At 41.5% G+C, this 27959-nt stretch overlaps 1 protein-coding gene across 2 annotated transcripts; it reads left to right on the plus strand.

Annotated features, from left to right (window-relative positions):
• On the plus strand, positions 1-27898 carry LOC131109711 (xenotropic and polytropic retrovirus receptor 1 homolog). 2 transcript variants are annotated; one of them, XM_058061977.1, is made up of 16 exons: positions 1-423; positions 2877-2928; positions 5631-5732; positions 5835-6058; positions 7262-7411; positions 8323-8406; positions 9830-9911; positions 10829-10918; positions 12450-12547; positions 14379-14558; positions 16906-17071; positions 17150-17344; positions 22218-22384; positions 23365-23504; positions 25377-25598; positions 26461-27897. In XM_058061977.1, exons 1-16 carry the CDS (start codon positions 355-357, stop codon positions 26513-26515), a joined length of 2076 nt encoding a protein of 691 aa, XP_057917960.1. In that variant the 5' UTR covers positions 1-354; the 3' UTR covers positions 26516-27897. The 2 variants fall into 2 exon arrangements, with proteins under 2 accessions (XP_057917960.1, XP_057917961.1); XM_058061978.1 differs by lacking the exon at positions 17150-17344 and having other exon boundaries at positions 26461-27898.
• Positions 27899-27959: the final 61 nt, after the last annotated feature.

Below are 27959 nucleotides of genomic sequence, written 5' to 3' on the forward strand. Positions count from 1 at the left end.
GAGGGCGAGATGAGGAAGGAGACGAAGAAGGAGACGAAGAAGAGGGGATGAACAGCTAGCAATAGAAGTCGCAACGCACACAAAAATGCCAGTGCTGCCTCTCCTCTGCGACATACGTTTGAGATAAAATCCAACCCCCTCTCGTTGTTTAAAAATTACTTAATGCGATCGTGTGTAAACGCCGAAATTGGGCACCGATAGCAATGCTATCTTGAAGGCAAAATGGGGGACACGGACTCGACGTTCGTTATTTTAGATTTGGCTTGTGCTTGTGGTTTAGCAGTCAGCCGCTCGACTCATTTCACGACGTCCAGGATTGAATAAAACGTTCGGTGGAATCAACACGGTTTCAAAATGAAATTTACGGAGCATCTTTCAGCTCACATCACACCGGAATGGAGGAAACAGTACATTCAGTATGAGGTAAGCCCTTTTTTTGCAAGGTAACTTCCAAGCTAATGGCGTCATTACTAATAATGGGCAGAGTTATCATTTTATGTTTTGTCCCCCGTAATTGTTGTATTGTAAACGATGAATCGGTGTTTGCTGAAGTTTATCACTTGACACGTAAGCCGTTAGTGCTTGTTGCTTGTGCTTCTAGTTGTTGTGGATGTGCTGTCATGTCACACAATCAGTGTTTTCCTCTACAGAAAAATGCGCTAGCTCTTTGTTGTTTAGGAGCAGTGTTGGCGCTATTGGCTGCCCTAAAAGTCGTCGGATGACGTCAGCATATAATTTGCATAACATACACATTAGTCTCTTACGGCTTCCATTACATATAGAGGGACATAAAGTCACAAAACACAAAAGTGTATATTGCAATATGTGAAATATGTGTTTCTCATATTAGGAATGTTACAAATGTTTTAAAAATTAAAATAATCAAGTATGTGGTTAATTCTATCAGATAAAGCATGACTTGAACTTTAATTTGATCATTCACTTCTGTACCCCAAATAATAAAGAAGATAGAGCAGCTTTTATACCAGAAAATATCCCTTTGGTCCCCCTTGCTTTAACCGTAATACAAAATATACAATGAATTAAGCTATGAAAATGTTTGTAAAGTCAACACAGTGTCCATTTACGTTGTTTTGATCATCAAAAAGTTTAGGGAAGAATGTTGTTAATTTCATTGTACAGTATAGACCAGGGGTCTCAAACTCAATTTACTTGGGGGCCACTGGAGCTCGGGTCTGGGTGAGACTGGGCCGCATCAGGTTTTCAAAAAATAAATAAAAATGTAAAAAAACTTAGCTTTGGTTCCAATGTTCTACAAGAAAAGCTCTGATAAAACATTCCACTGTTCTCAAATATCTTACTTTTTATTTTTCTACACAAAATAAGATGAAAAATAAATAAACAAATCAAGAATAAAGAAAATCAATCAGTCAGTAATAAATAAATAAATATAATAATAACAATAAAACGGCAAATAATAAAAACTTAAGAAACCACATATAGTTGGTGGGTAGACAAATTATTTTTTTCAGATTAAAATGAACAAAGCATTATTAGAGCCCTGTAGACATGACAAAACACGACTATAGTCACATTTATACTCTTTTTATTTACAACATATTGCGCAACTGCAGGGTCTTGAGACACATGCTAACTCGCAAACTAGAGCGCTAGCGACCTAAACGGTAGCCTTCAAGTTATTTCCTTTAAACTTTAAATAGCCAAAAATTACCACTTCCACACGGATAGGGAGGATAACTATTAACAGTTATTTAACCTTTAACATGAACATTAATCAAACTTAATAATTTTTTCTTGGTACATGATACCATACAGCATCCATATCAAACTTGAGCGGGCCGCACTAACATTAAACTTTCATATCAAGGCAGGGGCCTCAAACTAGTGTCCTGCGTGCCACATTTGGCCCGCGGCCCGCTTGTTTGAGACACCTGGTATAGACTGTTCCAGTACACAAAAGACCTCATTCTGAGTTCCCTTTCTTGTCTTTACATTGTCCTTTTAAGCAAAATAAATACTGGCAGTAATATTGTAGTCGTCTCATTAAAGGACAGTTGCACTTTTGGGGGAGATTTTGCCCATCGTCCACAATTCTTATGTGAGACACAAACACGTGAGTCATTCTGTTTTCCAGCTCATTACTGCATGGTGAGACATCTCTAAAGTCGCCTGAACAACAACACTCAATTTCCGTAGTATTATATGTATTCAGGAGTGTACCTGCTATTACATGGTCACAGCATGGCAAATATAAGACAAATATTCTTTGTAAGATTTTGAATGTCAACAGTTCAGGAACACATAGTAATATATATACTCTATTCAAAGCTTGAAATACAAAGCTTTGTGTTCTTGTTGGTTGTTATTTAATTTCTGCAGTGATGCAATGACAAATGCTCCTGGGCCGCGCTTTCAGGTTTGAATTGTCTGACAACAGGCACAATAATAACATACAACACAGGCTGCTATTGCAGCCGTTAACCCACGCCAAGCTAAAACTCAAACCACTTCCTGCCCGCCACACATCTGGAACTCTTTTACGGGAACACCCCCAAGTACAAGTTGTATTTATGTCTTAAATGGCTAATTTCTCTGATTACATCTACTATATTGGGTAATAGGAGGGTAAATGTGAGCGTAGGTATATTATTTCATGTCTAGATGGATCAAATCATGGTTAAAAAAAAAGTATTTAGGTCATAAACAGGTTTTTTATGCCAAAACTATGAATATATTGAATATATAAATAAGGATCCTACTTTGTGGATATTCACTTATCACTGTCAGGTCTGGAAGCACTCAACCGTGATAAAGGATTATGGCAATCTAAAAAATGAATATAAGTCAAGGTACTGTATTGATCATAAATTCCTGTGTCTGTTGTTTCTATTCAGGCTTTCAAAGAGATGCTTTATGCTGCTCAAGACCAGGCCCCATCAATGGAAGGTATTATCTTCATTCTCCTTTTCTCTATCTGACACATGGCAGGACAATAATTCTTATGGCTCGTCTTCAAACGGCTGTGTTTATTATTCGGGCCCTATTGAAACCACAATGTTTATGAGGACCTGAACACCAAGAGATAGCGATGGCGGAGGCCCTCTTAAAAATGCTTTGGTTATTCGTACTGATTAGGCCTGAGCCCGAAGCGATGTAAAAGGCCTGGTAGTGATGCAAGGGGCCTGCACACTTAGCAAGGGGTTGTCCGGGGACCCATTTGTTTTCTAAGGGCCAAATGAATCAACTTTTTTGAGGGTCTTCCCTTTTGTAGCAATGAATGAATATTTACCTCTGACGGGGGTGCTGCGTGTGACACTCAAAATAGCATCTGAACGTTTAGAAAATTCAGCCCCTGAAGAAACTTTGTCCTAGCAGTGTAATGTTTGCTAGCATGTCGAGCATGAGTAGACCTTCAAAAAGTCACTGACAATACCTCAACACCCGCAGCAAGTCGGACATTTTGTTTTGAAGCAGCCAGTTTGTGATGCTTTCCATTTCCAGTCAAACACCATCCATCCATTTTCCTCCGCTTATCCGGGTCCGGGTCGTGGGGGCAGCAGTCTTAGTAGGGAAGCCCAGACTTCCCGGTCCCCGGCCACCTCCTCCAGCTCCACCGGGAGGACACCAAGGCGTTCCCAGGCCAGCTGTGAGACATAATCCCTCCAGCGTGTCCTGGGTCTGCCCCGGGGCCTTTTCCCGGCTGGGCGTGCCCGGAACACCTCACCAGGGAGGCGTCCGGGAGGCATCCGGACTAGATGCCCGAGCCACCTCAACTGACTCCTCTCGATGTGAAGGAGAAGCGGCTCTACTCTGAGCCCCTCCAGGATGACTGAGCTCCTTACCCTATCTCTTAGGGTGAGTCCAGCTACCCTACGGAGGAAACTCATTTCAGCCGCCTGTATCCGCCATCTCATTCTTTCGGTCCCGACCCAAAGCTCATGACCATAGGTGAGGGTGGGAACATAGATCGAGCGGTAAATTGAGAGCTTTGCCCTCTGGCTCAGCTCTCTTTTCATCACGACGGTCCGGTACAGCACCCACAGCACCCACGTTTCCAGTCAAACACCTCCTAAAAAAATGGTGGGCGCTATACAATAACCTGATGCCTGGATCCATTGCAAATCCACATGGGAGCATGTTAAACCGATGGACCGATGTTGTACTTTGAAGAATTTAGGTTTTTGTTACGACCCAAATATTTTTTTGTTGCTGACAAACTTATGCTCCACACTACAGCCCGCTAGTTAGATAGATAGATAGATAGACTTCCTTTATTGTCATTGCACAAAAACACAGTAGTGAAATTGCCAACGAAATGTCGTTGCCTGGCTCCCATATAATAACAGACACAAAAGAAGATAAGTAATAATAAATAATAATAATAATGTGGAGAATAAATAGACACCAAATATGAACAACATAATGTAAAGTGCAGCGTGAACAGTAAATTGCCCAAATAATTTAAATAATTAAAATAAATAATAATAATGTAAGTAAGATAGAGGGGCTTATTTGGCATTCAGCAGTCTGATGGCCAGGGGGAAGTAGCTGTCTCTGAACCTGGTCGTCCTACAGCGGATGCTGCAGAGCCTTCTCCCCGATGCCAGGCGAGAGAACAATCCATGCTGGGGGTGTGTGGGGTCAGAGCAGATCCGATGGGCTCTAGATACACACCGGCTGTTTGCTATTTCCCTAATAGGGAACTATTAGTTGACAGTAACACGCAAACGAGCTAGCTTGACAACCCACATGAACTCCTAAAGTTCAAGGAGGCGAGGAGGAAAAAAATGAGTAAACTTGAGTAATCTGGCCTCAAATATTGTGGACAATAATATCGTTTATCCATTCATTCATTTTCTACCGCTTTCTACGAGGGTCACATGGGGTGCTGGAGCCTACCCCAGCTGTCTTTGGACGAGAGGCGGGGTACAATCACAGGGCACATATTGACAAAACAACCATTCACATTCATACCTATGGACAATTTGGAGTCGCCAATTAACCTAGCATGTTTTTGGAATGTGGGAGGAAACCGGAGTACCCGGAGAAAACCCACGCATGCACGGGGAGAACATGCAAACTCCACACAGAGATGGCCGAGAGTGGGATTGAACTCGGGTATCCTACCTGTGAGGTCTGCGCGCTAACCACTCGACCGTGCAGACCATCATTTATCCAACATTTCAAAATTAAATAATTTAAGTTAAAATTAAAAAAATTTAAGGAACACCCCCCCTCCCAAAAAATCAGCTGTGAAAACAGTGACTTGCCCCTCCCTCACCTCACCTTCCCTTCCGGGAGGGATGGAGGTATGGGTGCACCGGACAACGCCGCTCATGAAAATTGCAAAGTGCGCTGACCACACCCCGTTGGCCTGCTCCTGGTCTACAAAAATAGAGCCCCAGGCTTTTATTGGCAGGTCTACCTTGGAAGTAAATGTCGCCAAAAAGCCGCATAAACCCAGAGCCTCCAAAACTGTCACGTTAGGGGCATATTTTTCTCAAACTGTCAAAGGGCTTCAAGGGCTGCCCAGTCAAGAGTCTCACTGCTATTTCAAAGTACTGGTCGGTTTTTATTGTTATGCTAGCTTGTTGCTAATTGTTTTTCCGGCTGTGATTGTTGACACATTTGGAATTGTCTTTGTTTAGTGACAGATGAGGACACCGTTAAAAGGTACTATGCAAAGTTTGAGGAGAAGTTCTTCCAGACATGTGAAAAAGAACTGGCCAAGATCAACACATTTTACTCAGGTAATACCATCCCTTGTTAACATGCCCATCTGACCATGAGTGCTGCTAATATTTCATTTCATGGAATCTTATGTTCCCGGCGTGTTTTTCTCTGTCTTACAGAAAAACTGGCCGAGGCTCAGCGGCGATTCGCCACTCTACAGAATGAGTTGCAGTCATCATTGGATGCTCAGAGAGAGATTGCAACAAATGGCCGTGGCCTGCGGCGGAGGAAAACCGTGTTCACCCTGTCACAGCAAGAGAGATGCAAACACAGAAACATCAAGGACCTTCAACTGGCCTTCTCTGAGTTCTACCTGAGTCTGATACTGTTGCAGAACTACCAGGTGCAAAACCCATAAGTTAAATAGTTAATGAGTTTGTTGATTAATGATTCATTCTACATTTGATTCTATTCTTGTTTCTTTCATTTTCCTTGGTTATGACTGGATCCATGAATGTTATGTGGTTGATATTGGGTTTCAGACCACCGGAAGCATTCCGCAAGATCCCTGTTGCATGCTCACCCTAGCTCTGTGTGTTGTGGGACGAGAATCATATAGGTTGTGCGCTCGTTAAAACAATTGTGGCAATAAAGAAAACTTTCCTGAATGAACTTTTAACAGCCTTACCCCATAAAGGTCGATGCCACAAGAAATGTTTTTTAATGCAATTCTGTTTGCTCTGTACTGTGTTATTCCACAAAATTACGCGCCCAAACTGACTGCTGATTGCTGACAGACTCCCCAGTTAGTGTTTTTGAATGTAATGGCTAAATAACCCACCATGGGGCCAAAAAGTTGCATGTGCCAACAATTAATTTACAGGAATTTACAGGAAGTTTAAAATAATTAGTATTTTTGCATTGTCAAAGTAACCCTACAATATATAATACTGTACTTTTCATATCTTTGCAAGGGAATCAGCTTACAAAATCAGCAGAGAATGAAGTCATTATTCTCCTCCACTCCATGTTCCAAGGCCCAGTTCCTAAATATTGTACAGCAGTTCTTGAACCCTGAGCGTCAAATCAACAAATTTATTGCAAAATGTATTTGTATTGTATTGTAATGTATTTTTTTTCTTATTATGTGTAATGTGTGTTGAGGTGACCAATTGGGGTGTTGTCTAGAGGGCTCTAATAATGTTAAAAATGTATTTTAGAACATCATAAACCATAACTATGCCATAACTATGAAAATGTTACAATTAAAAAGAAGAATCCCATCGATAAATGAGGCATTAATATTATTAATAATATTAATAATATTATATACTGACTTATATTAATTCTCAATGTTCTTCTCAGGGACAGAAATATTTTCACGTCTCCCCAAATTGAAGAGAGAAAATGATATAATCTATTTATTTATCTGTACTGTAAATGTCACAAAAAGGAGAGCACATATTCAGCATATGCAAAAGCATATTCAGGAGTCAAATTGCATGTTGAGTACTACACTGTACATAATATGCTGGACTTGACTTCTCTGTTTGTTGATAATATTCATGTATTCATTCCTACTGTACTCTTACTTCTTTTTCTACAGAACCTGAATTTCACAGGCTTCAGGAAGATCTTGAAGAAGCATGACAAGATTTTGGATACATCACGGGGCGCTCACTGGAGAGTGGCCCATGTTGAAGTCGCTCCATTCTACACTTGCAAGAAAATCACCCAGCTCATTTCTGAGACTGAGGTACAGTGACTATATTCTCATCAAGGATGCCAAACTAAACAGTGATTGCAAGCATATTACATTATATTCCACGATTCGCTGAAACCATCCTATGTTCTTCTGCCTGTTTACAAAGACCCTAAAAGGCTAGAAACCCTTTACATAATTTCAATGTTTATGTAATCCTAAAATTCTGTGGGTCTTCAAAGTTTAGTAAAATGCCCAAAAAACTCTGGCATTCTGGAGCTCTTTTCTCTGAAAATGTCTGACAGTCAATGAATTAATTACGATTGTTTACATTTTGTCCTTAGTTAACCCTTTAGGCACCAGTTCTATTTTTCAGTTTTCATTCATTCATTCATTTTATACCACTTATCCTCACGAGGGTTGCGGGGGGTGCTGAAGCCTATCCCACTCACATTCATACCTATGGACAATTCGGAGTCGCCAATTAACCTAGCATGTTTTTGGAATTCATTCATTCATTCATTTTCTACCGCTTTTCCTCACAAGGGTCGTGGGGGGGAGGGGGTGCTGGAGCCTATCCCAGCTGTCTTTGGGCGTAAGGCGGGGTACACCCTGGACTGGTCGCCAGCCAATCACAGGGCACATATAGACAAACAACCATTCACACTCACATTCATACCTATGGACAATTTGGAGTCGCCAATTAACCTAGCATGTTTTTGGAATGTGGGAGAAAAAAAACACGCATGCACAGGGAGAAGATGCAAACTCCACACAGGGTGGGATTGAACTCGGGTCTCCTAGCTGTGACATCTGTGTGCTAACCACTAGATCACCGTGCAGCCCCCAAAGTTTACACTGGGAGTAAATTGACTTATCTAATGTGCATATTATCATGTCACCAGACTGTGAATACCACCTCATCAAAAATGTCTCCCACTTTAACCTTTTTTGCTCCCTTACAGGCATTGGTCACAACAGAGTTAGAAGGCGGTGACAGGCAGAAAGCCATGAAGAGGCTGAGGGTGCCCCCCTTAGGCGCAGCACAGGTCAGTCCTTCACATAGACATGCACTATTAAAACTTGTCTTGTCATGTCATTACACTCCACATACAACACTCCAACCGTCTTCAAGGCATATATAAGACGCATGCTAAGACATTTGGTTGAAGCGCAGAAGAAGTGTGTCGAATGTCGGAACTTTATTTTCTTCCGCCGCTCGCAATGTCATTTCAAACACCCTGTTTAATGTCCAGCGATTGGAGTTGTTTTGTTCATCCTCCTGGAATGATGGCAAGCTCCCTATTAATTTGCTCCACTTGCTTTTTCACAGTGGCGGAGAGATAGGCAATGTTGTTTTGGTGGGCGTGGGGGCGTGGCGGAGATCAAGCCTACATACTGCACGTATTATGTCATATTATCTGATTGGTTTAGCGTGGTCTAAATACGTACTGTACGTATGATGTCATGTTGTCTGATTGGTTTATCATTGCCAATGTACGTACTGTACGTAATACCTATTGTTCTCTGATTGGTGTATTACTGCCAGCGTAGTATTACGTCCCTCTCTCAGCAGGAATTTTGGAACTCTCTGGATTATAAGGCGCCTTGTTGATTTTTTTTTTTTAATTAGAAAATTAAAGGCTTTTAAGTGCGTCCAATAGTGATGAAAATGCGGTACTTTTCCCTTCACTGAAGATGTGACTGTTCCCAAAGACAACATGTGGCAGTGAGATCAACACCTCTTCAATTATATTTAATGGAGAATTGTCCTGAATAACATCACAGTTGCTTCTCAAATCTTTGACAGTTAATTTGCATCTCTTTGGTCATTTCACGAGTTACGCTGACACACTCTTTTGTTCCCTGTTGCCTCAGGAAAACAAGCACACCTTGTGTTGGGCGCTCAAAGAAATCTATTGGATTTAGTGAGAATGAGGCTGCCAAGCATAATTCATTCATTCATTCATTTTCTACCGCTTATCCTCACGAGGGTCGCGGAGGTGCTGGAGCCTATCCCAGCTGTCTTCGGGCGGGAGGTGGGGTACACCCTGGACTGGTGGCCAGCCAATCACAGGACACATATAGACAAACAACCATTCACACTCACATTCATACCTATGGACAATTTGGAGTGGCCAATTAGCCTAGCATGTTTTTGGGATGTGGGAGGAAACCGGAGTACCCGGAGAAAACCCACGCATGCACAGGGAGAACATGCAAACTCCACACAGAGATGGCCGAGGGTAGGACCGAACCCAGGTCTCCTAGCTGTGAGGTCTGAGCATAATTCATATTTTTTCAAAATAAATACTGAAATGGGTAAATCACCTAGGGGTCAATAAATTTGGGCTGTCAATCACTTCCACATTCTAATCACGACCAATTGAAATGTTTGATTTCCTGTGTTGTGTTTATGTACACATACAGTATGTGTACTGTACTGATCAAAGCTTTTCTCTCTCCTACCAGCCTGCTCCTGCTTGGACCACCTTTCGAGTTGGACTTTACTGTGGGGTTTTCCTCGTCTTAATGGTCACTGTCATCATTACAGGTACTGCACATGCAGTTTGAAACTGCCCTAGTGCTTACTGTTCGTTGTTGTTGTCGTTGTCTTTTTTGTTTTTTTGAAATAATTGAAGCCTTGGCAAACCTTTTAATGTTTGGATTGTCATTGTCTCTATTGACAACTATTGGCAGGCATTACACATTACACACACAAACGCAGGTGCATGTCAGTATAATTGAATATACAGTGGTCCAATTAAAAAAGTATACTTTTCCCTGCCATATTCACATATAAACGTTACATGCAATGTGTTTAATGAGCTTTATCTGGTTTGTCTCATCAACAGCGTAACTCATCATGATCATGAAATTGTTAATTAACTCATTGTCTGCAAGGCTTTTTCAGAGAAGTGAGCTCCATGCATAGTTTTGGGGCGTTTTTGCTGAAATTTCAAAATTTATTTAGGTCTAAATAGAGTTTGTTTCTAGCCTTTTTGGGTCTTTATAAATGGGCAGTAGAACATCCAGCCAAAACACCTGATTTTGACCAAAGATTTGACCATTTAATGCCCTTTGTATTGAGTTGTGCTACACACAATAACCCGCACAGAAAGCTTTCTAGACCTTCCAGAACCTGCACCTATTCCTTGGATTTTCAAAATGCTCTTATTCCACGCATGGCACGCCCACGTCACTGTGATTGGTCTCACTCAGCTTGTTCAGCTAACAGCTTGTACTCGGGCATGCTCATATAAGGAAGTAAGAAAAGACTTGCTCAAAAGGAGCTTTCAGAGCCATCCCAAACTTCTTTCAGGGCTCACCTCTAAATGCACAAACCGAATTGTCAGGATAATACAACATTGTAACTACATTTATAGGTCAGAAAAAGCATTCGATCTGGTTGTTTGATCTGGTGTATTTAGTTACTGAATGAGTAAAAAGCTTTGCATTTTGCATTTTCAGGAGCCGTCATGTTTCCCATTGCTGACATTTGGCCAATGGTGAGGATCTACAGAGGAGGCTTCCTGTTAATAGAATTCCTTTTCCTCTTAGGTAAATACACATACAGCTCTCTCTCTCTCTCTCTCTCTCTCTCTCTCTCTCTCTCTCTCTCTCTCTCTCTTGCTCTCTCTCTCTCTCTCTCTCTCTCTCTCTCTCTCTGTCTGAGTGTCATTAGCTTTGAATCCTACTCGGGTTATTTGAAACATGCATCTTCAGTAACTTTTATGTTATTATGGATTCTCTCCCATTTTCATGGGGTCAATACATAAACATGTAGGAGGGGGAGAAGGAGAACAACACTAGGAGAGGTTAGGAACACATCTAGGCCTGTCACGATAATGGATAATGGATCTTACTGAACAATAAAAAAAACGGTCAATAATTATGATGTCCTGGATAAATTAATGTTTGAATGCGTGTTTGCACGTGATTCGTGGTTGAGTACGACCTTCAAAAATATGTATATTTAAGCAGATTGTACGTATTTTTTTGCCCAAATTAAACATTTTAAAGCATAAAAATGCCTCAGTGAACTAAAATACAAATATAAGCTATTAAGACGCCCATTTTTCATGTGAATTTAGTATTAGTCACAAGGCGTCAGTAATTGTTGCACCGGACCCGATCGCTGGCGCTCGTGTCACCAAACAACAACAACAACAGGCACAATAATTAATTCATTCATTCATTTTCGCTTGTCCTCACGAGGGTTGCGGGGGGTTCTGGAGCCTATCCCACCTGTCTTCGGGCGAGAGGCGAGGTACACCCTGGACTGGTGGCCAGCCAATCACAGGGCACATATAGACAAACAACCATTCACACTCTCATTCATACCTATGGACAATTTGGAGTCGCCAATTAACCTAGCATGTTTTTGGAATGTGGGAGGAAACCGGAGTACCCGGAAAAAACCCACGCATGCACGGGGAGAACATGCAAACTCCGCACAGAGATGGCCAAGGGTGGAATTGAACCCTGCTCTCCTAGCTATGAGGTCTGCGCGCTAACCAATAGACCGCCGTGCAGCCTAGGCACAATAATAAAAACGATAATCATATAATAACAACACATGCTATCATTGCAGCCATAGCCCACAACAAACTACAACAGAACTCCCGACTCACTTCCTGTCCACCACCCATTCTGCTCCCCTACTCGATAAACTCTCTTAAATTACTTATTTTCTTTGATTATATATACTATGGTGGGTAATAGGAGTGTAAAAGTGACTATAGAGGTGTTCGTCCATGTCGAAAGGACTCTAATAATGTTAAAAATGTAATCGTAAACAAGTTTTCTATGCCATAGCTATGAAGATATGCCCTTTCTAAAGAAGGAATCCTACTTTGCAGCAGTTCACTCATCACGGCCGAGACTCTAACCAATTAACCGCGATAAACGGGGATTACTGTTTTTAGAAACACAAGAAAAAATGGTGTGTTCCTTGTAATTCCTAAGCATTTTCATTCAAATGTCTTTTATCAGGACCACCAGTCCCTGTATTCAATAACAGTTAAGATTTGGACCTCAACTTTTGAGAACCTTCTCACGTGTTTTGTCTTCTTTCCTAATTTTGTTATAGGTATTAACACCTATGGATGGAGACAAGCTGGAGTCAACCATGTGCTTATATTTGAGCTCAATCCCAGGAATAACCTGTCCCATCAACACCTGTTTGAGGTTTGAACACACGTGTACACAGAAAATTGCTCAACAACCTTCCATCAAAGGGAGATACAGAACATTTGTGTCAGATTGCACTAAAAACACATGAACAGTCAAAGTACAGACATATCATTTAACTTGTATTATAGAGGAAACATGTAAATACAACACTTACACTTTTATTTCACTTTATAACTGTGTGTGTTCCCGATACATTTGATCTAATTTGACGTCATTTATTACTCATTTATAGGGATCATGGGTATGTGGGATGAGAAGCACAAGTTGGTGTGAACAGTGTGCCAAGGTGTTTGTATTGCTCATGCTAGTATAAAGCCGTATGATAGCATCGTAAATAATGGCTAGCAGGACTGGGCAGACTACAAGATTAGGGAACTGCAGCAAGTATTATCCATTGTCAAAATATCTGAGTACATCTCACAGAGAGGATGTCCAAAATGTGCACATTTTGTCAGTATCTTGTGCCAGTATTATTATGTAACAATGCTTAATCCTACCGTGGAATTCACCATAGCTGCATGGATCGTTGCTGGAATCCTCACCCACTCTTAATCCTGGTGGAATGTAAGACACTTTGTTCGTGTATTCTCAGTCATCCAGGTCATGGTCATCCACAAAAGGCTGAATCGAGTCAACTGCTTTTGAATAGTTAGCTGGAATATATCAATGTTTCCAAATTTGAATGATATTACAGAGCAGTGGCGTCATTAGGCATTTTTTTGGTTACTCGATTAATCTACCAATTTCCGTAGAATACTCGATTACTAAAATTCATTCATTTTCTACTGCTTTTCCTCATGAGGGTCGCGGGGGGGTGCTAGAGCCTATCCCAGCTGTCTTCGGGCGAGAGGTGGGGTACACCCTGGACTGGTGGCCAGCCAATCACAGGGCACATATACACAAACAACCATTCACACTCACATTCATACTTATGGACAATTTGGAGTCGCCAATTAACCTAGCATGTTGAGTACTATATTATTCTTATTATTATTATATAATAAATAAATAAATAAATACATTAATTCTATAAATATAATTCTATTAAAAAAATTGTTAAAAATGAAAATTTGAGCAGATTTTACATTTTTTTCAAGCATTTTCAAGAATAAAAATGGCAAAATTGGGCTGCAGTCTGTCGAGTGTTTTGCGCGCAGACCACACAGCTAGGAGACCCAAGTTCCATTCCACCCTCGGCCATCTCTGTGTGGAGTTTGCATGTTCTCCCTGTGCATGTGTGGATTTTCTCCAGGTACTCCGGTTTCCTCGCACATTCCAAAAACATGCTAGGTTAATTGGCGACTCCAAATTGTCCATAGGTATGAATGTGAGTGTGAATGGTTGTTTGTCTATATGTGCCCTGTGATTGGCTGGCCACCAGTCCAGGGTGTACCCCGCCTCCCGCCCCAAAAACAGCTGTGATAGGCTCCAGCACCCCCTGCGACTCTCGTGAGGATAAGCGGTAGAAAATGAATAAATGAATGGTTTAAGCAAAATAAGCATTTTGGCACAGATCATGAAAATTTGACACACATGAGTACAAGACACCCCGAGCTGCTCATTCCACAAATGCATGCTCCTTGCAGAGAGCAGACAAATATGCTGTGCATTCATTTCCAAATGTTTTTCTTTATGCTTAAATAAAGGGGAACGCACACTATGCCGTCACTTAGAACTTGCATGCAAACCCTTGCACCCTGATCCCATACCAGGATCTTTTGGGCAAGGTGTCAGAATAGTGTGATGGACACGCATAATATACAAAACAATGTATTTAACTGCCAATTACATGTGAATGTATTGACTGATGTGATCTTGTTTTCAGATTGCAGGCCTTTTGGGGGTGTTGTGGTGTGTCAGCCTGCTATCATGTCTGTTTAGTGACAGCATTCCAGTGCCAATGCAGGCCAATCCTTTGGCTCTTTATGGCTTCTTCCTCGTCTTCCTCATCAACCCATTCAAGACCTGCTACTACAAGTCACGCTTCTGGCTTCTGAAACTTCTGGTAACATCACTTATTCATGCAATTTAGAACAACTTTGAAGTCTTATTGCAATCCACAGTTCAAGTCATAAGTTTACATACGTTTATCAGAGGTGTAAATGTCATTGTTTGGCCACTCATGATTTATTTACGTCATTCTTTTTCCAGGGTGTCATGATTATATAGCTTAATTCGTATATGACTTTCGTTCCGGTCGTGGTACTTCAGGGTCTTTCAGGGTGCCTGGGAGTTTGCCCAACCGGTCTACATGTGTTTTAAGGACGTTTAAGGACCGTCAAACAAAATAGGACAAATGGCCGTTCGCATTAAATATTCAAAAACTGGGGGATTTCTACCAAATTAGATTAGATTAGATTCAACTTTATTGTTATTGCTCATGTCACTGGTACAGGGCAACAAAATGCAGTTAGCATCTAACCAGAAGTGCAAATTTATAAATGCCTTATTAGTAAGTAAGTATAGAAATAGAATAGAGCTATAAGTGGACAGATATACGTATGTGTCAAACTATAACAGGCTGTGACTATAATACAGTAGGGATATGTACAGGGATATAAATGACTATAATATGGCTGTTGCAGAATATACAGATTATAAACAGTATGCACAGTATGAATGTGACAAGATATTATAATAACAGTAATATGTACAGTAGTGCAATGAAGTGAGTATGATACAGTGTGGATATATATAGGGATATAAATGACTATAGTATGGCTATTGCAGATTATACAAATTATAAACAGTATGATCTATGAATGCGACAAGATATAATAACAGTAATATATACAGTAGTGCAATGAAGTAGTGCAGGGGGGTGTGAGTAGTGGAAGGGGTGGGCAATGGGGGGCAGAGTTCAACAAGCTGTTGGGAAAAAGCTGTTCCTGAACCTGGTGGTTCTTGTTCGTAAGCTCCTATAGCGCCTCCCTGAGGGTAGGAGGGCAAACAGTCTGTGCGCTGGGTGGTAGGAATCCTTAGTAATATTGATGCCCTCCTGAGACAACGTTTCCTGTAGATAATAGACTATTGTAATCAAATAATATTTACTGTAATATAATATGAATTCCTATTAGGGTTGGGCGATATTGTTTATGTACCGATTATAGAATCTTCCAATGATAAGAAAATAACTTATAGAGGTATAAATGGTACAAACGACAAGCCAAGTTGCATGTCGTGGCAGACTTTGATACATAAGAAGAAATGCTGTCATTGTGAGGAGCAGGAACGTCAGTGTGGGGAAATATTTACTCGGCGGACCGTTCTCAGTATAAACACTAAACTTCGGCGAGTGAATGGAAGCTAGCGGGCTTAGCTTGGTTTAGCATGCTAGTGTTGTTGCGTGTGTGACTGGGGCTGGATGAGCATCTTTACCGCTTGAATAAAGGTAAAGGCCGTTTGACAGTGTGCAGATTCTGAGTGAAGACGGGAAGCACTTTTATTCTAGTACCAAATTCATCGTACAGACAATAAAGACAAATTGTCATATAAAAATGTGCTTTCTGATTGTGTATTATTTTTTTGTAATAATGGCCCATAATTCCAAATTGATATCCCTTTTCATAAAATTTGATTAAGATATGCCTTTATTCGTCCCTCAGTGGGGAAATTTGCATTGCACAGCAGCAAGAGTACAGAATCAGTTAAGCAGTACAAAATACACAATATAGAAAAATAAACAATATAAACAACCCAAGTATTAACAAAATCAACAGTTCTTCCCAAAGTTATATACAATACAGTATGTAGATAATATGAAACGAGATGAAATATATGACCGGTCTACAGTCAGTCTACACTGAGATCTTGCTAGTGAGTTAATATGAGGCATTATGGAAATACTTCACATAGAACTTAGTATATTGCATTTAGAGCCCTTAGTATTGCACATGGAGGTTGATCAGATATTGCACAGTGAATGGGGTCTGGAGTAACTATACTGAGTATAAAAACAAAGTATTACACAGATGTACATAGTGGTGTAGAAGTCTATTGGGAGCGGTGCTGGTTGTACAGCCTGACAGGACGTAGTGTCAGTAGTGATGTAGTTATCTTTGTAGTTGTGCATCAAATATACGTAGATAAAAACGTATTTCTAGCTGCGATTGAGTAGGGACAAAAATGCGATATATGCGAATATTTCCATTGTGTGTTTGTGTGTGTGCGTGTGTGCCCAGTCCACCCTGGAAAAAGAACAGCTGAAATCAAAACAATGGCATTCATGCCATGGCAAGTATGTAAACTTCTGACGACAACTGTAGCTTGATAGATACATGAAGTAGATATTGGGATATAGGTTTGGAATATACCATGTTAAAAGCCATCACCGTCCATATTCACTTCCACAGTTCCGAGTGATGACTGCTCCATTCCATCGTGTTGGCTTTGCAGACTTCTGGTTGGCTGACCAGTTGAACTCTTTGGGGATTGTTCTGTTAGATATGGAGTACATGATCTGTTTTTACAGTTTTGAACTTGACTGGAAAAAACATGATGGGCTAGTCAGCAGTGAAGGTGAGACTATTGTCTCAAATGTAAATATTGTACCAAAAAAATGTCATTGTGACTTAATGTAAATCTCATCCTATCCAGGTAACGATGTGTGTAATTCCTACTCCTATGGCGTCCGTGCGGTGATTCACTGTCTTCCTGCTTGGTTCAGATTCATCCAGTGTCTTCGTCGTTACCGGGACACCAAAAGGGCCTTCCCTCACCTGGTTAATGCTGGGAAATACTCCACTTCCTTCTTTGTTGTAACTTTCGCTGCCCTCTACAGCACACACAAAGGTATAATTAAGACCAAATTGTCTCAGATAAAAGGCGATGTCTGCCTTGGTCAGGTACTGCATGGGCAGTGCTAACGTTCAATGACGTTTTAAACCACGGCCCACCTAGCACACACGTAAACACACACACATATTTCTTATGTTAGTTGTCAGCAAATGACAGTGATTTGTCAAAGTTCAGCTACTAGCGTTCAATGATAGCCATCACAACCACACAATAGCTGCTAATTGTTGCAAAAAACACCAATCAAACCATATTTGAGCCGTGTAAAAATAATGGATATGACAGACGGCTCGACTTGTGTGAGTTTAGATGGTAGACATCCACCCTGTGCTTGAACACAACATCAACGCTTCTTGTGCATCACAAGATGGACCACAGCGTAACACTGAACATGTGCCGTTTTGCGCTGTTTTGTTTAATATTTACTCTGCTGAAGGAGGCTCTGTGTAGCACTGTGTAGCCCCGCTACTGGCACAAAGAGGAGGCTCACTCTCTTCTGTGCTCATTTCATATAGAACCAATGGCAGCGTAGCCCAGAACAGATGACGCAGACGTACATGCGTTTATATGTTTATGTCTATGTTTATCCTGAAGCATAGCACCTATGTTTTTAATCAGATTAATCTCATTTTTAAATGAATCATGATGAATCATAATAGCAACTATGTGTGAAATATGCCTATTTTCACTGTATTTAATGAACAGAGTCAAAAAATCTATTTTGTCTAACGCCAGTAGCAGAACATTTCAATCACACTTTAAACCGTGCTATTACGAGCAATGAGGTGGTGTGTTCAAAGGCATTATAGCATTTTCTTACTACACTATATTTTCCAGCATACTTAAATGTAGCAAACTGTACAAAGAGTTGAGTTAAGAAGTGAGTGATAAGAATATCCACTTCATGTTTTTAATCATCTTCCTGCTTATTTACACACACACACAACAGTTTGTGTGATGTTCAGAGTGTCTCTGAATGCATCATGCATTCTTGTAATAAGGAAGTACCGTTCCATCTAGACCCAGTGATGGCCCTTTACTTACCTGTGACCAATTCAAGTAAATGGGAAATATTTTAACTAGGGCTGACAAATGGTTAAAATGTTTAATCAGATGAATCATGGGTTTCAAGTAATTAATCATGATTAATCACCAGGTCGCACTATGTCTGAAATATGCCCATTTTTACCGTATTATACCGAAAGTTAAATTATGGCTGCACGCGGAAAGTGCTTAGGGCGCAGGCCACACAAACAGGAGACCCGAGTTCGATTCCACCCTGCGCATCTCTGTCTGGAGTTTGCATGTTCTCCTCGTGCATGCGTGAGTTTTCTCCGGGTACTCCGGTTTCCTCCCACATTCCAAAAACATGCTAGGTTAATTGGCCACTCCAAATGAATGTGAGTGTGAATGGTTGTTTGTCTATATGTGCCCTGTGATTGGCTGGCCACCAGTCCAGGGTGTACCCCGCCTCTCGCCTGATAGCTGGGATAGGCTCCAGCACGCCCGCAACCCTCGTGAGGATAAGCGGTAGAAAATGAATGAATGAAATTATTGGGCGGGATGAAGTATATTTGTATGTATTAACAGCGACAAAATAACCAAATATTTAAATATACAATTTAAATATAACATAAATAAATAAAATATATTTTAATATAATAAACACATAAAAAACAAAACGTTTTTAACCTTCATTAACTTGAATTGAACATGTTTAATTCATTTTTAAGTAACTAAGCAATTCTAATTTTAAAAGTTTGTATTTTGCATGGCAAAATTTTTATCAACTTTTTACATGAGCACGGATAAATAGGTAAGTATTTGTCCTACATTCCTTTTATTTCAGCCGAATGTTGGGATCCTTCTGTTGAACTTGAGCTCCACTTTTGTTCACTCACAAGCGCTATGATTTAAAGGGGACCTATACATGTAGTTAGAATGTTGTATTCTGGTGCCAAAGTTTCAGATAATGAGGTTTGTGAATTTGGAAGTTTGGGATTGGTCGGAACGCTCGGTTTCAGAGAGTTTTTTTCCAACAGTGGTGCCCTATGACATCACAGTGAGTTACCTTCCTTATATGGGCGTTCACGAATACAAGCTGTCGACCTGCCCTCCTCTTGCTCTGCTGCACTGTGTCAGCACAGAGTGTGACCAATCACAGCGGAGTGGGCTTGCCCGGAGGTGGGCCACGGGTGTGATCAATGAACAGACTGTTTTGGAAAGCCGTGGAAATACAGCTGGAATAGATGTAGGATTCTGGAGGATCTAGAAAGCTTTCTGTGCGGATTAGGGGGAATCAGTCACTCTCATACATTTACATACAGTACATTTGACAGTGCAGTTATTGGAACACCTGATATTAAAACCTTGAGATTAAACATGCTTAATGTGCACTTACTTACTTGTTCATATAACTCACATAGACCCGATCTAAAGCTTTTCAAAGGGCCACCCCGGTGAGACACATTTATCGGCCGATATCGATACCATGTTTTTTTACCAATACCGATCGGTGGCCGGTCAATTGTAGCACCCCTATAATGAAGTTAAGAGTGTCAGACGCTCCACTGTGCTTCTGAGGGGATGCTTGCTCAGGTGTGCATGCATTAATAAAAATAAAAACATAAAAAATAATTAATGAAATAAATTGGTTGCTGCCATTAACGTGGGAATTCAAAACGTATATCACTCTCACAAAGATGTCGCACACACGGCAGACATGCTTGTTCTGGATGCTGCAGCGGTGGCGGAGGGGGGTCGGCGTTTTTTAAAGCAAATATCAGCCAATATCGATACCGTGCTTTTTCCACTGATATCGGCCGATACAGATTGGTGCATCCCTACTACATGCAAACTTTTTTTTTTTTTAATCAAAGTCAGTGTTTGTATTTTTCCATGCAGGGTTGATGATATAAAAAATTAAGGGATAAAAATAAACACATCATCGACCTTGATGAATGGAATACTCCAGTGGAAAACCTGGAAAATCAGTCAACTCCCGAACAGTACCGCTGCCATGAAGCTAATCATTGTCATGCATGAACGAGAACCGAGGGCCCACCACACCAGAATGTGGTCTGAGGATCTCATCCCGGTACCTATTGGCAGTCAGGGAACATACGGCGAGTCCATGAAGGTCTGTGGATAAACCTCCCCAGGCTAACAGTGATCCACCACCAAAGTGGTAGCACAACCTTCTCCACAGCGTCTCTGGACTCTGTCACGTGTGCTCAGCAGAACCTGCTCTCCTCTTTGAAGAGCATAGGGTGCCATCTGGCAAATGTCAGGCTGCCATCTTCATGGAGCCCATTTCTGACAGTTTAAATAGAAACATGGAGGTTAGTGGTCTGCCGGAGATCATTTTGAAGGACTCTGGCAGTGTTCCTTGTGCATGTTGCCATGTACTGTAGCGTCCTTGTAGAGCAGGGGTGGGCAAACTATGGGCCGGGGGCCGCATCCGACCCGCCAAGTGTTTAAATACGGCCCGTCCGTTCTTTCCAAGGTATTTCATTGAAGCATACAACCTGGCATCATGGCTTGAGCCAAACTTTTGATGGTTTAAGCAGCTTTTTTATCAATTTGGTTATTTGATGGGGTCTGTTGTTTACAAAGTGCTCCTGAAAAAGGGACACACACAGGTTGCATGACACTTTTACAGATACAATCATTTCAGGTGGACTGTTCATTTTCTACCGCTTATCCTCACGAGAGTCACGGGGGATGCTGGAGCCTATCCCAGCTGTCTTCGGGTGAGAGGCGGGGCACACCCTGGACTGGTGGCCAGCCAATCACAGGGCACATATAGACAAACAACCATTCACACTCACATTCATACCTATGGACAATTTGGAGTGGCCAATTAACCTAGCATGTTTTTGGAATGTGGGAGGAAACCGGAGTACCCGGAGAAAACCCACGCATGCACGGGGAGAACATGCAAACTCCACACAGAGATGGCCGAGGGTGGAATTGAACTCGGGTCTCCTAGCTGTGAGGTCTCCGCGCTAACCACTAGACCGCCGTACAGCCCACTGTTAGAATGAATTCATTCATTCATTCATTCATTCATTTTGTACCGCTTTTCCTCACGAGGGTCGCGGGGGTGCTGGAGTCTATCCCAGCTGTCTTTGGTGCGAGAAGCGGGGTACACCCTGGACTGGTGGCCAGCCAATCACGGGGCACATATAGACAAACCACCATTCACACTCACATTCATACCTATGGACAATTTAGAGTGGCCAATTAACCTAGCATGTTTTTGGAATGTGGGAGGAAACCGGAGTACCCGGAGAAAACCCACGCATGCACGGTGAGAACATGCAAACTCCACACAGAGATGGCCGAGGGTGGGATTGAACTTGGGTCTCCTAGCTGTGAGGTCTGCGTGCTAACCACTAGACCGCCGTACAGCCCACTGTTATAATTAATTAAAAAATAAAAAATAAATTAAGGTGTACACCGCCTCTCCACTGAAGACAGCTGGGATAGGCTCCAGCACCCCAGCGACCCTTGTGAGGATAAGCGGTAGAAAATCAATGAATGAATGAATAAATTAGGGTGTACATCGCCTCTTGCACGAAGACAGCTGGGATAGGCTCCAGTACCCAGTGACTCTCATGAGAATAAGCGGTAGAAAATGAATGAATGAATGAATGATGATATGTCTTTGAACGCAACCCCTCATTGCTGATGATAAGACAGTTCAAAGTGTGGTTGAAATGTTCTGCTATTAAAGAGACTAGCATGGTCTCTAATACTAGAGAAACTCCTTACTTATTGAAAATAGACGTCTCTATTTGGAAAGCAAATTTTTCCTTGCCGCCAATCTAACCTACCACCCTTTGATGTCTTCTTTTTTTTTCTTTAGCGGAATCCTACGATGATGCCCAGATCTTCTTCTACTTGTACGTCACATGTTTAGTGGTCAGCTCGTGTTACACGCTAGTCTGGGATCTCAAGATGGATTGGGGCCTTTTTGATCGTAACGCTGGAGAAAATACCTTTTTGAGAGAGGAGATCGTCTACCCACATAAGGTATACACTATTTACAACTCTTAGTCATTTTGTCCTGCAGACATTTGTGTTTGGTGGGTTCTTTCTCTGACAATGCTTCCGCCCAATCATTTTACGCCTGTTTAGTTGTTAGGAATACGGATTAGTGCGGTGAGCAGCAAGTGACAAATTGTTATTGTGGCAGACGTTATATTTTGATGTTGCTATTAATTTGTGTTTTTGGCATTTATATCACTTCCACTCACTCCACTGGCTTCTAGTTTCCACCAGGACTGAATAGGATTTTCCTCCTCACACATCAATGTATCTGTACTCCGGTTTCCTCCCACATTCCAAAAACATGCTAGGTTAATTGGCCACTCCAAATTGTCCATAGGCATGAATGTGAGTGTGAATGGTTGTTTGTCTATATGTGCCCTGTGATTGGCTGGCCACCAGTCCAGGGTGTATCTCGCCTGAAGACAGCTGGGATAGGCTCCAGCTCCCCCGCCAACCTTGTGAGGCAAAGCGGTAGAAAATGAATGAATGACTGTTTTGCTGCCATAAACAGTGTACAGCAGTGCCCTCTACCGCCCGAACCGAGTAGTGCACATAAAGCACATGCAGACACAAACACAACAAAATTGGCTTTAGCACTCTCATCCACACGCAAACGCGGATACTTGGTTCCAGCGTGTGTGTGTATCTAAAATTTAGCTTTTTAGCACGTGTCATAAAAAATGTGCAACATTAGCAGGCATTTTCTAACCCCATTTAAATACAGAATATGAAGTTATTGACTTGCAGATGTTTGTTTCATCCTCTGGAATCAGAACACATCCTTCCAGCTGAGAAAAAGCAGCCTCCACACCAGTTTAGTGATACTGTCTGTTATCCGCAAAGGAAACAACATGGCAGCGCTTCTTAAGACTTAGGACAGATGGAGGATCTACCAAACACAATGAAAGTGATTGTTGTTGCCATTATGCTCATGTTTCCACATTTTCTGTGTGTTTGTGCAGGCCTATTACTACAGTGCCATCGTGGAGGATGTGCTGTTAAGATTCTCATGGATTCTAACCGTCTCTCTCAGCACAATTTCTAGCTTGTATGGCGTCTCTGACATACTGGCAACGACACTGGCCCCAATGGAGGTCTTCCGGTATGCAGCTTTCCATCTACTGTATCAGATTCCATGGTTCTGATGTGTGTGTATTAAGGGTGTGGAAAATAATCGATACATCGATGTGCATGCGTGCGATGCGAGTGCATCGGCTCATTCACTGGGTATGGATGTAATTTACGGGTGAAATTTAGATTCATCGCGTTTGTGGGTATCGGTAAAATCCGATGCAAGCGCCGTTTTATTAATGTTCAACTTCACCCCATATGCTGTTCCCCAGGCGCCATGAATGCACCATCATTATTTGGTGTTTAGTATTGAATACGGACGGAAGCCGTGAGGCACATACAACTACTAGTAAAACAGCATAGATGTTCGTAGCAAGCAGCAGCGAGGAAGTTTCTATTTTTAACCCCCCCGCAACGTTTAAATGGTATGTTTGGAAACACTACGGATTCTCAAAGAACGGCTTAAAGCTCAACAAAACATCCGTCATTTGCAAAGAATGTCGCGTTAAGAAGCCGTCCAACGGCAGCAGACAAACATGCAGACCCCCTTAAAAAGGGGACACCACAACACGGACAAGTCTATTGCCAAATCCCCGTCTAGTTCCTAGTCGGACACCGGGGAAGAACCAAGAAAATCAGGTCAGAACAAGTGGATCTTCCACTGCTTTCCAAATTGTCCAGGCGCTATTTATCCGTCCATGCAACAAGTCCCCCCCCTCCCCTCTGAACGAGTGTTCAGCACAGCAGGTGACATTAGAACAGCATAGCAGTTGGTTTCTTCCTGAATTTGGAAACAATTTTAAAAGGGTAGAAGTTGTTTTCCACTTTCTGCTCCTCACTACTGTATTAGCCTAGCTGCTAGCTCATTCATATTAGCAGACAGGAATATAAACAAACATTGATTCCACTGTAGAAAGTGTCACTTTAACTTTGTTGTTGCTGTACTGTATTTTTTACAGCAGTAATTATTGTTGAATTGTTTGACTGCACCACTGAACCACTGCTATTGGAATTGCATAGCTGATGTGAAAGTGGGAGGAAAGTTTTTTTTGAAAAGTTGTTGCTGTTTTAAGATGGCAAAAAAATGATCAAGAAGTGTTGCATAGTAAAAAAGACAAACAGTACTTTAGTTGAATTTACTGCCAAGTGCCTAGAAGGAATAAAGCCAAATCCTTTTTGTAGGACCATATTGAATTCCAGTTTTTTCCCTTATGCTTATTTGCATCATGTTGAATTGCATCATATCGCAAGAAATTGCACCATATCATATCATATTGCATTGATGTGAACTAAATGATGATTGCATCGCATCGCATTGCAAGAAAATTCCATGTATGGTTAAAGTATCGTATCGCTGGCAGTACATCGAGATGTGTATCGAATCGTCCTCAGTGCTGAGATTCACACCCCTCGTGTGTATAGAATATTGTTAAGCAACACATTATTAAAAGGGCTGTCAGCAACAGTATGTATTTTAAACATAGTGGACATAGTCAGTCCTCCATCACTTCCACACATTTCCATCCCCTGTGTTTGTGCTCTGGAGTTGCCATACTCACGCTGGGCTCACACTTACTACGGTCTAGCTCGAGGTCCGGATTGCCGCAAAGTGCCACTCACACTTATAATCCGCAATATAATGTTTCACCTTCTGGGGCCGTGAACTTATCACAGCCTCAGAAGCACCAATTTGACAGGGAAAGGCCACATTGTAGGGTCACTCCACCCGGTGTGTGTATCTTGAACGGACAGACTTAAGCTTGGGTTCTTCTTGACTCATCTGTGCAGTCCAAATTACATCACTTTTGCAACCACACTTATATGTGCGGCATCCACAGGCCCAAATTTAGGAAATATATGGCACATGAGCAAGAGTCATGACGTTCTGTGTTCTCCGTTTTAGGCGCTTTGTGTGGAACTTCTTCAGACTGGAGAATGAACATCTGAATAACTGCGGTGAGTTCAGAGCCGTCAGAGACATCAGCGTGGCTCCGCTAAACGCCGATGACCAGACCCTGCTGGAGCAGATGATGGATCAGGAGGAAGGAGTCAGGAACCGACAAGGAAAGAAGAGCTGGAAACGGAGCTACAGCATGAGTCTACGTAGGCCAAGACTTGCCTCTCAGTGAGTCCGTCAGCGTTACACGGCGCATTTGGCACGACACAAAATCAGCCTGTAAAGTTACCATCAAATGGAAAGGCTTAGGGATCGACAGATATGTTTTTTTTCCATCACCCTTAGCCGATGGCCGATTTTGCTCGGGCCGATATTTGTGGCCGATACTGCTTTTGCTCCCTCACTTTACATGAAAAAATGACAATGATAACAAATATTTATTAAAATATGAACACTGAACACAGTAGGATTCAGCTTTCTTAAACACACATTTAAACTGCATTATCAACTTGGTTTGTGTGGGTGGAGTGAGTGGAAGTGATGTGAATGCCAAAAACAGAAGTTAATAGCAACAGCAAAATATAACGTAATATAGCTAATTAAACCGGATACCCGGAGAAAACCCACGCATGCATGGGGAGAACATGCAAACTCCACACAATATGGCCCAGGGTGGGGAAATTAAGAAGCCAAAAATTTACCACTTCCACACAAAATAGGAGGAGAACTCATTGTTTAATTCATTCATTTTCTACCGTTTTTCCTCACGGGGGTCACGGGGATGCTGGAGCCTTTCCCAGCTGTCTTCGGGCGAGAGGCGGGGTACACCCTGGACTGGTGGCCAGCCAATCACAGAGCATATATAGACAAACAACCATTCACACTCACATTAATATCTATGGACAATTTGGAGTGGCCAATTAACCTAGCATGTTTTTGGAATGTGGGAGGAAACCGGAGTACCCGGAGTATAATTAATAATAAAAATTCCATGTGAAGAAAATGTTAAAATACCTTGCTTGTTAAAATGTAAAAAAAAAAAAAGCTGCAGTGAATTAGTCATTCGTCAATTTCTTCTTTTCTCCTCCAGATCCAAGACCCGTGACACCAAGGTTTTGATAGATGACACCGATGATGACTCCTGACATCAGGCCACGCCCCTTGCCTGGGTCCAGAATTTATTCAAAGGCGGAAATTCATCCTCCTAACCAAGGAATCACCCAGCAAGTTGGGCGTCGGAACTGAAAAACACACCCGGGTTTCAGACTCGCGCTTCCTGAAACCCCGACTGCATGAACGTGTGCGCACATCCGGAAAGAGACGGCAAACGAGCAAAATCAAGTGAAAACAAAACTATCACCAAAATACTTCTATTTACGTTTCACCTCCAAGCGTCAAAACATCTTACCTCACTCCTCCAATGATGCCCACTCCTCAACATCGCCGTCTTAAATAATGCAGCAGAGCACAGGCGTGACCATGTGACCTGTCTCCGCTCCATTGGATGCTGTGCCGCCATTCAGAGAGACAGCAATTTCATCGCCACTCCTGTTGTGGACCAAAAAAAAAAGGCACTCGACTCGCTTTCGGCGTGCACAGCACAGAAGAACGCATACTTCAAAAAGATTCAACTTCGGTTTGAATATGCATCAAGTTATGTATTAACGGTATGCATCTTAAGAATAGCAATTATTTGTAACTGTGGTTATGAATAGAAAAGTGGACCAAACTAGATTCTGTTGCTAAAAATAGAACATGTGAGGAAAGTGTTGAAATGTTGTGTAAATATACTCCCATAAAAGTCGACTTCTTAGCTGTCTAGTAACTCCCAGTCAGAAATGTGCAATAATGTATACGCAATCATATTTATAAGTGTATCACCTGATAATGTTTTTGTGATTGTAGGCATACTGTATCCAATCGGTTTCCAGATGCAGCGTCTGAATTCAATCTTTTTTTCTTTTACCATAATGACACACTTTAAGGATAGATTTGATCTTTAAGGATGTATCATATGTAAATTGGGGAACGTTAAAGTACACAAAAAGGGGCCGGTGTTAATGGTCATTTGTGTACATGGGTGATTTTGCCATGCATAACAGTGCTTCGGGTCCTTTGTAGGCAGCGTATTTACTTGAATTCTTAAAAAAAACAACAACTATACTATACAATCTATCCTCAGCACCTCAATAAGGGGGACCATTCAAGTTTTTAATCGTTCCAGATTCTGTTTTCATATATTTTAATTATTCCATTTGGCTTCTAAATCTTTGGTAAGCTGTGTGTTATCTACATGTTTATTTTATAGCAGGTGTCTGATTACAATGAATAAAAATGCACTAATTTCCAACATAATAGATTTTCAACCTGATGATTATGTTTTATGGCTAATAAAACTTTCTCTTGGTTTCTGTAGACCAGGATTTCAGTTTTGTTTGAGTTTAGCTGGAAAAAGTTGTTTTGCATCCACACAATGATCTGTTTGATGCAGTGACAAATTAAATCTGCCGGAACAATGTTTTTTGGTTCATCTAATGTAATATATGCATTGCATTGAAAACTATGTCATGTATAATGATGCAAAATTTT

This window comes from Doryrhamphus excisus, chromosome 22 (genome assembly GCF_030265055.1).
Source record: "Doryrhamphus excisus isolate RoL2022-K1 chromosome 22, RoL_Dexc_1.0, whole genome shotgun sequence".
In the NCBI taxonomy this organism is placed as follows: domain Eukaryota; kingdom Metazoa; phylum Chordata; class Actinopteri; order Syngnathiformes; family Syngnathidae; genus Doryrhamphus; species Doryrhamphus excisus.

What these genes read in the sequence shown, in the direction of transcription:
- LOC131109711 (XM_058061977.1), top strand. Translation starts at nt 355, where the DNA reads ATGAAATTTACGGAGCATCTTTCAGCTCACATCACACCGGAATGGAGG. An exon ending in CCCCCTTAGGCGCAGCACAG is followed by an intron (nt 8,407 to 9,829) that starts GTCAGTCCTTCA and finishes CTCTCCTACCAG; the next exon opens with CCTGCTCCTGCTTGGACCAC. An exon ending in GGTCACTGTCATCATTACAG is followed by an intron (nt 9,912 to 10,828) that starts GTACTGCACATG and finishes TTGCATTTTCAG; the next exon opens with GAGCCGTCATGTTTCCCATT.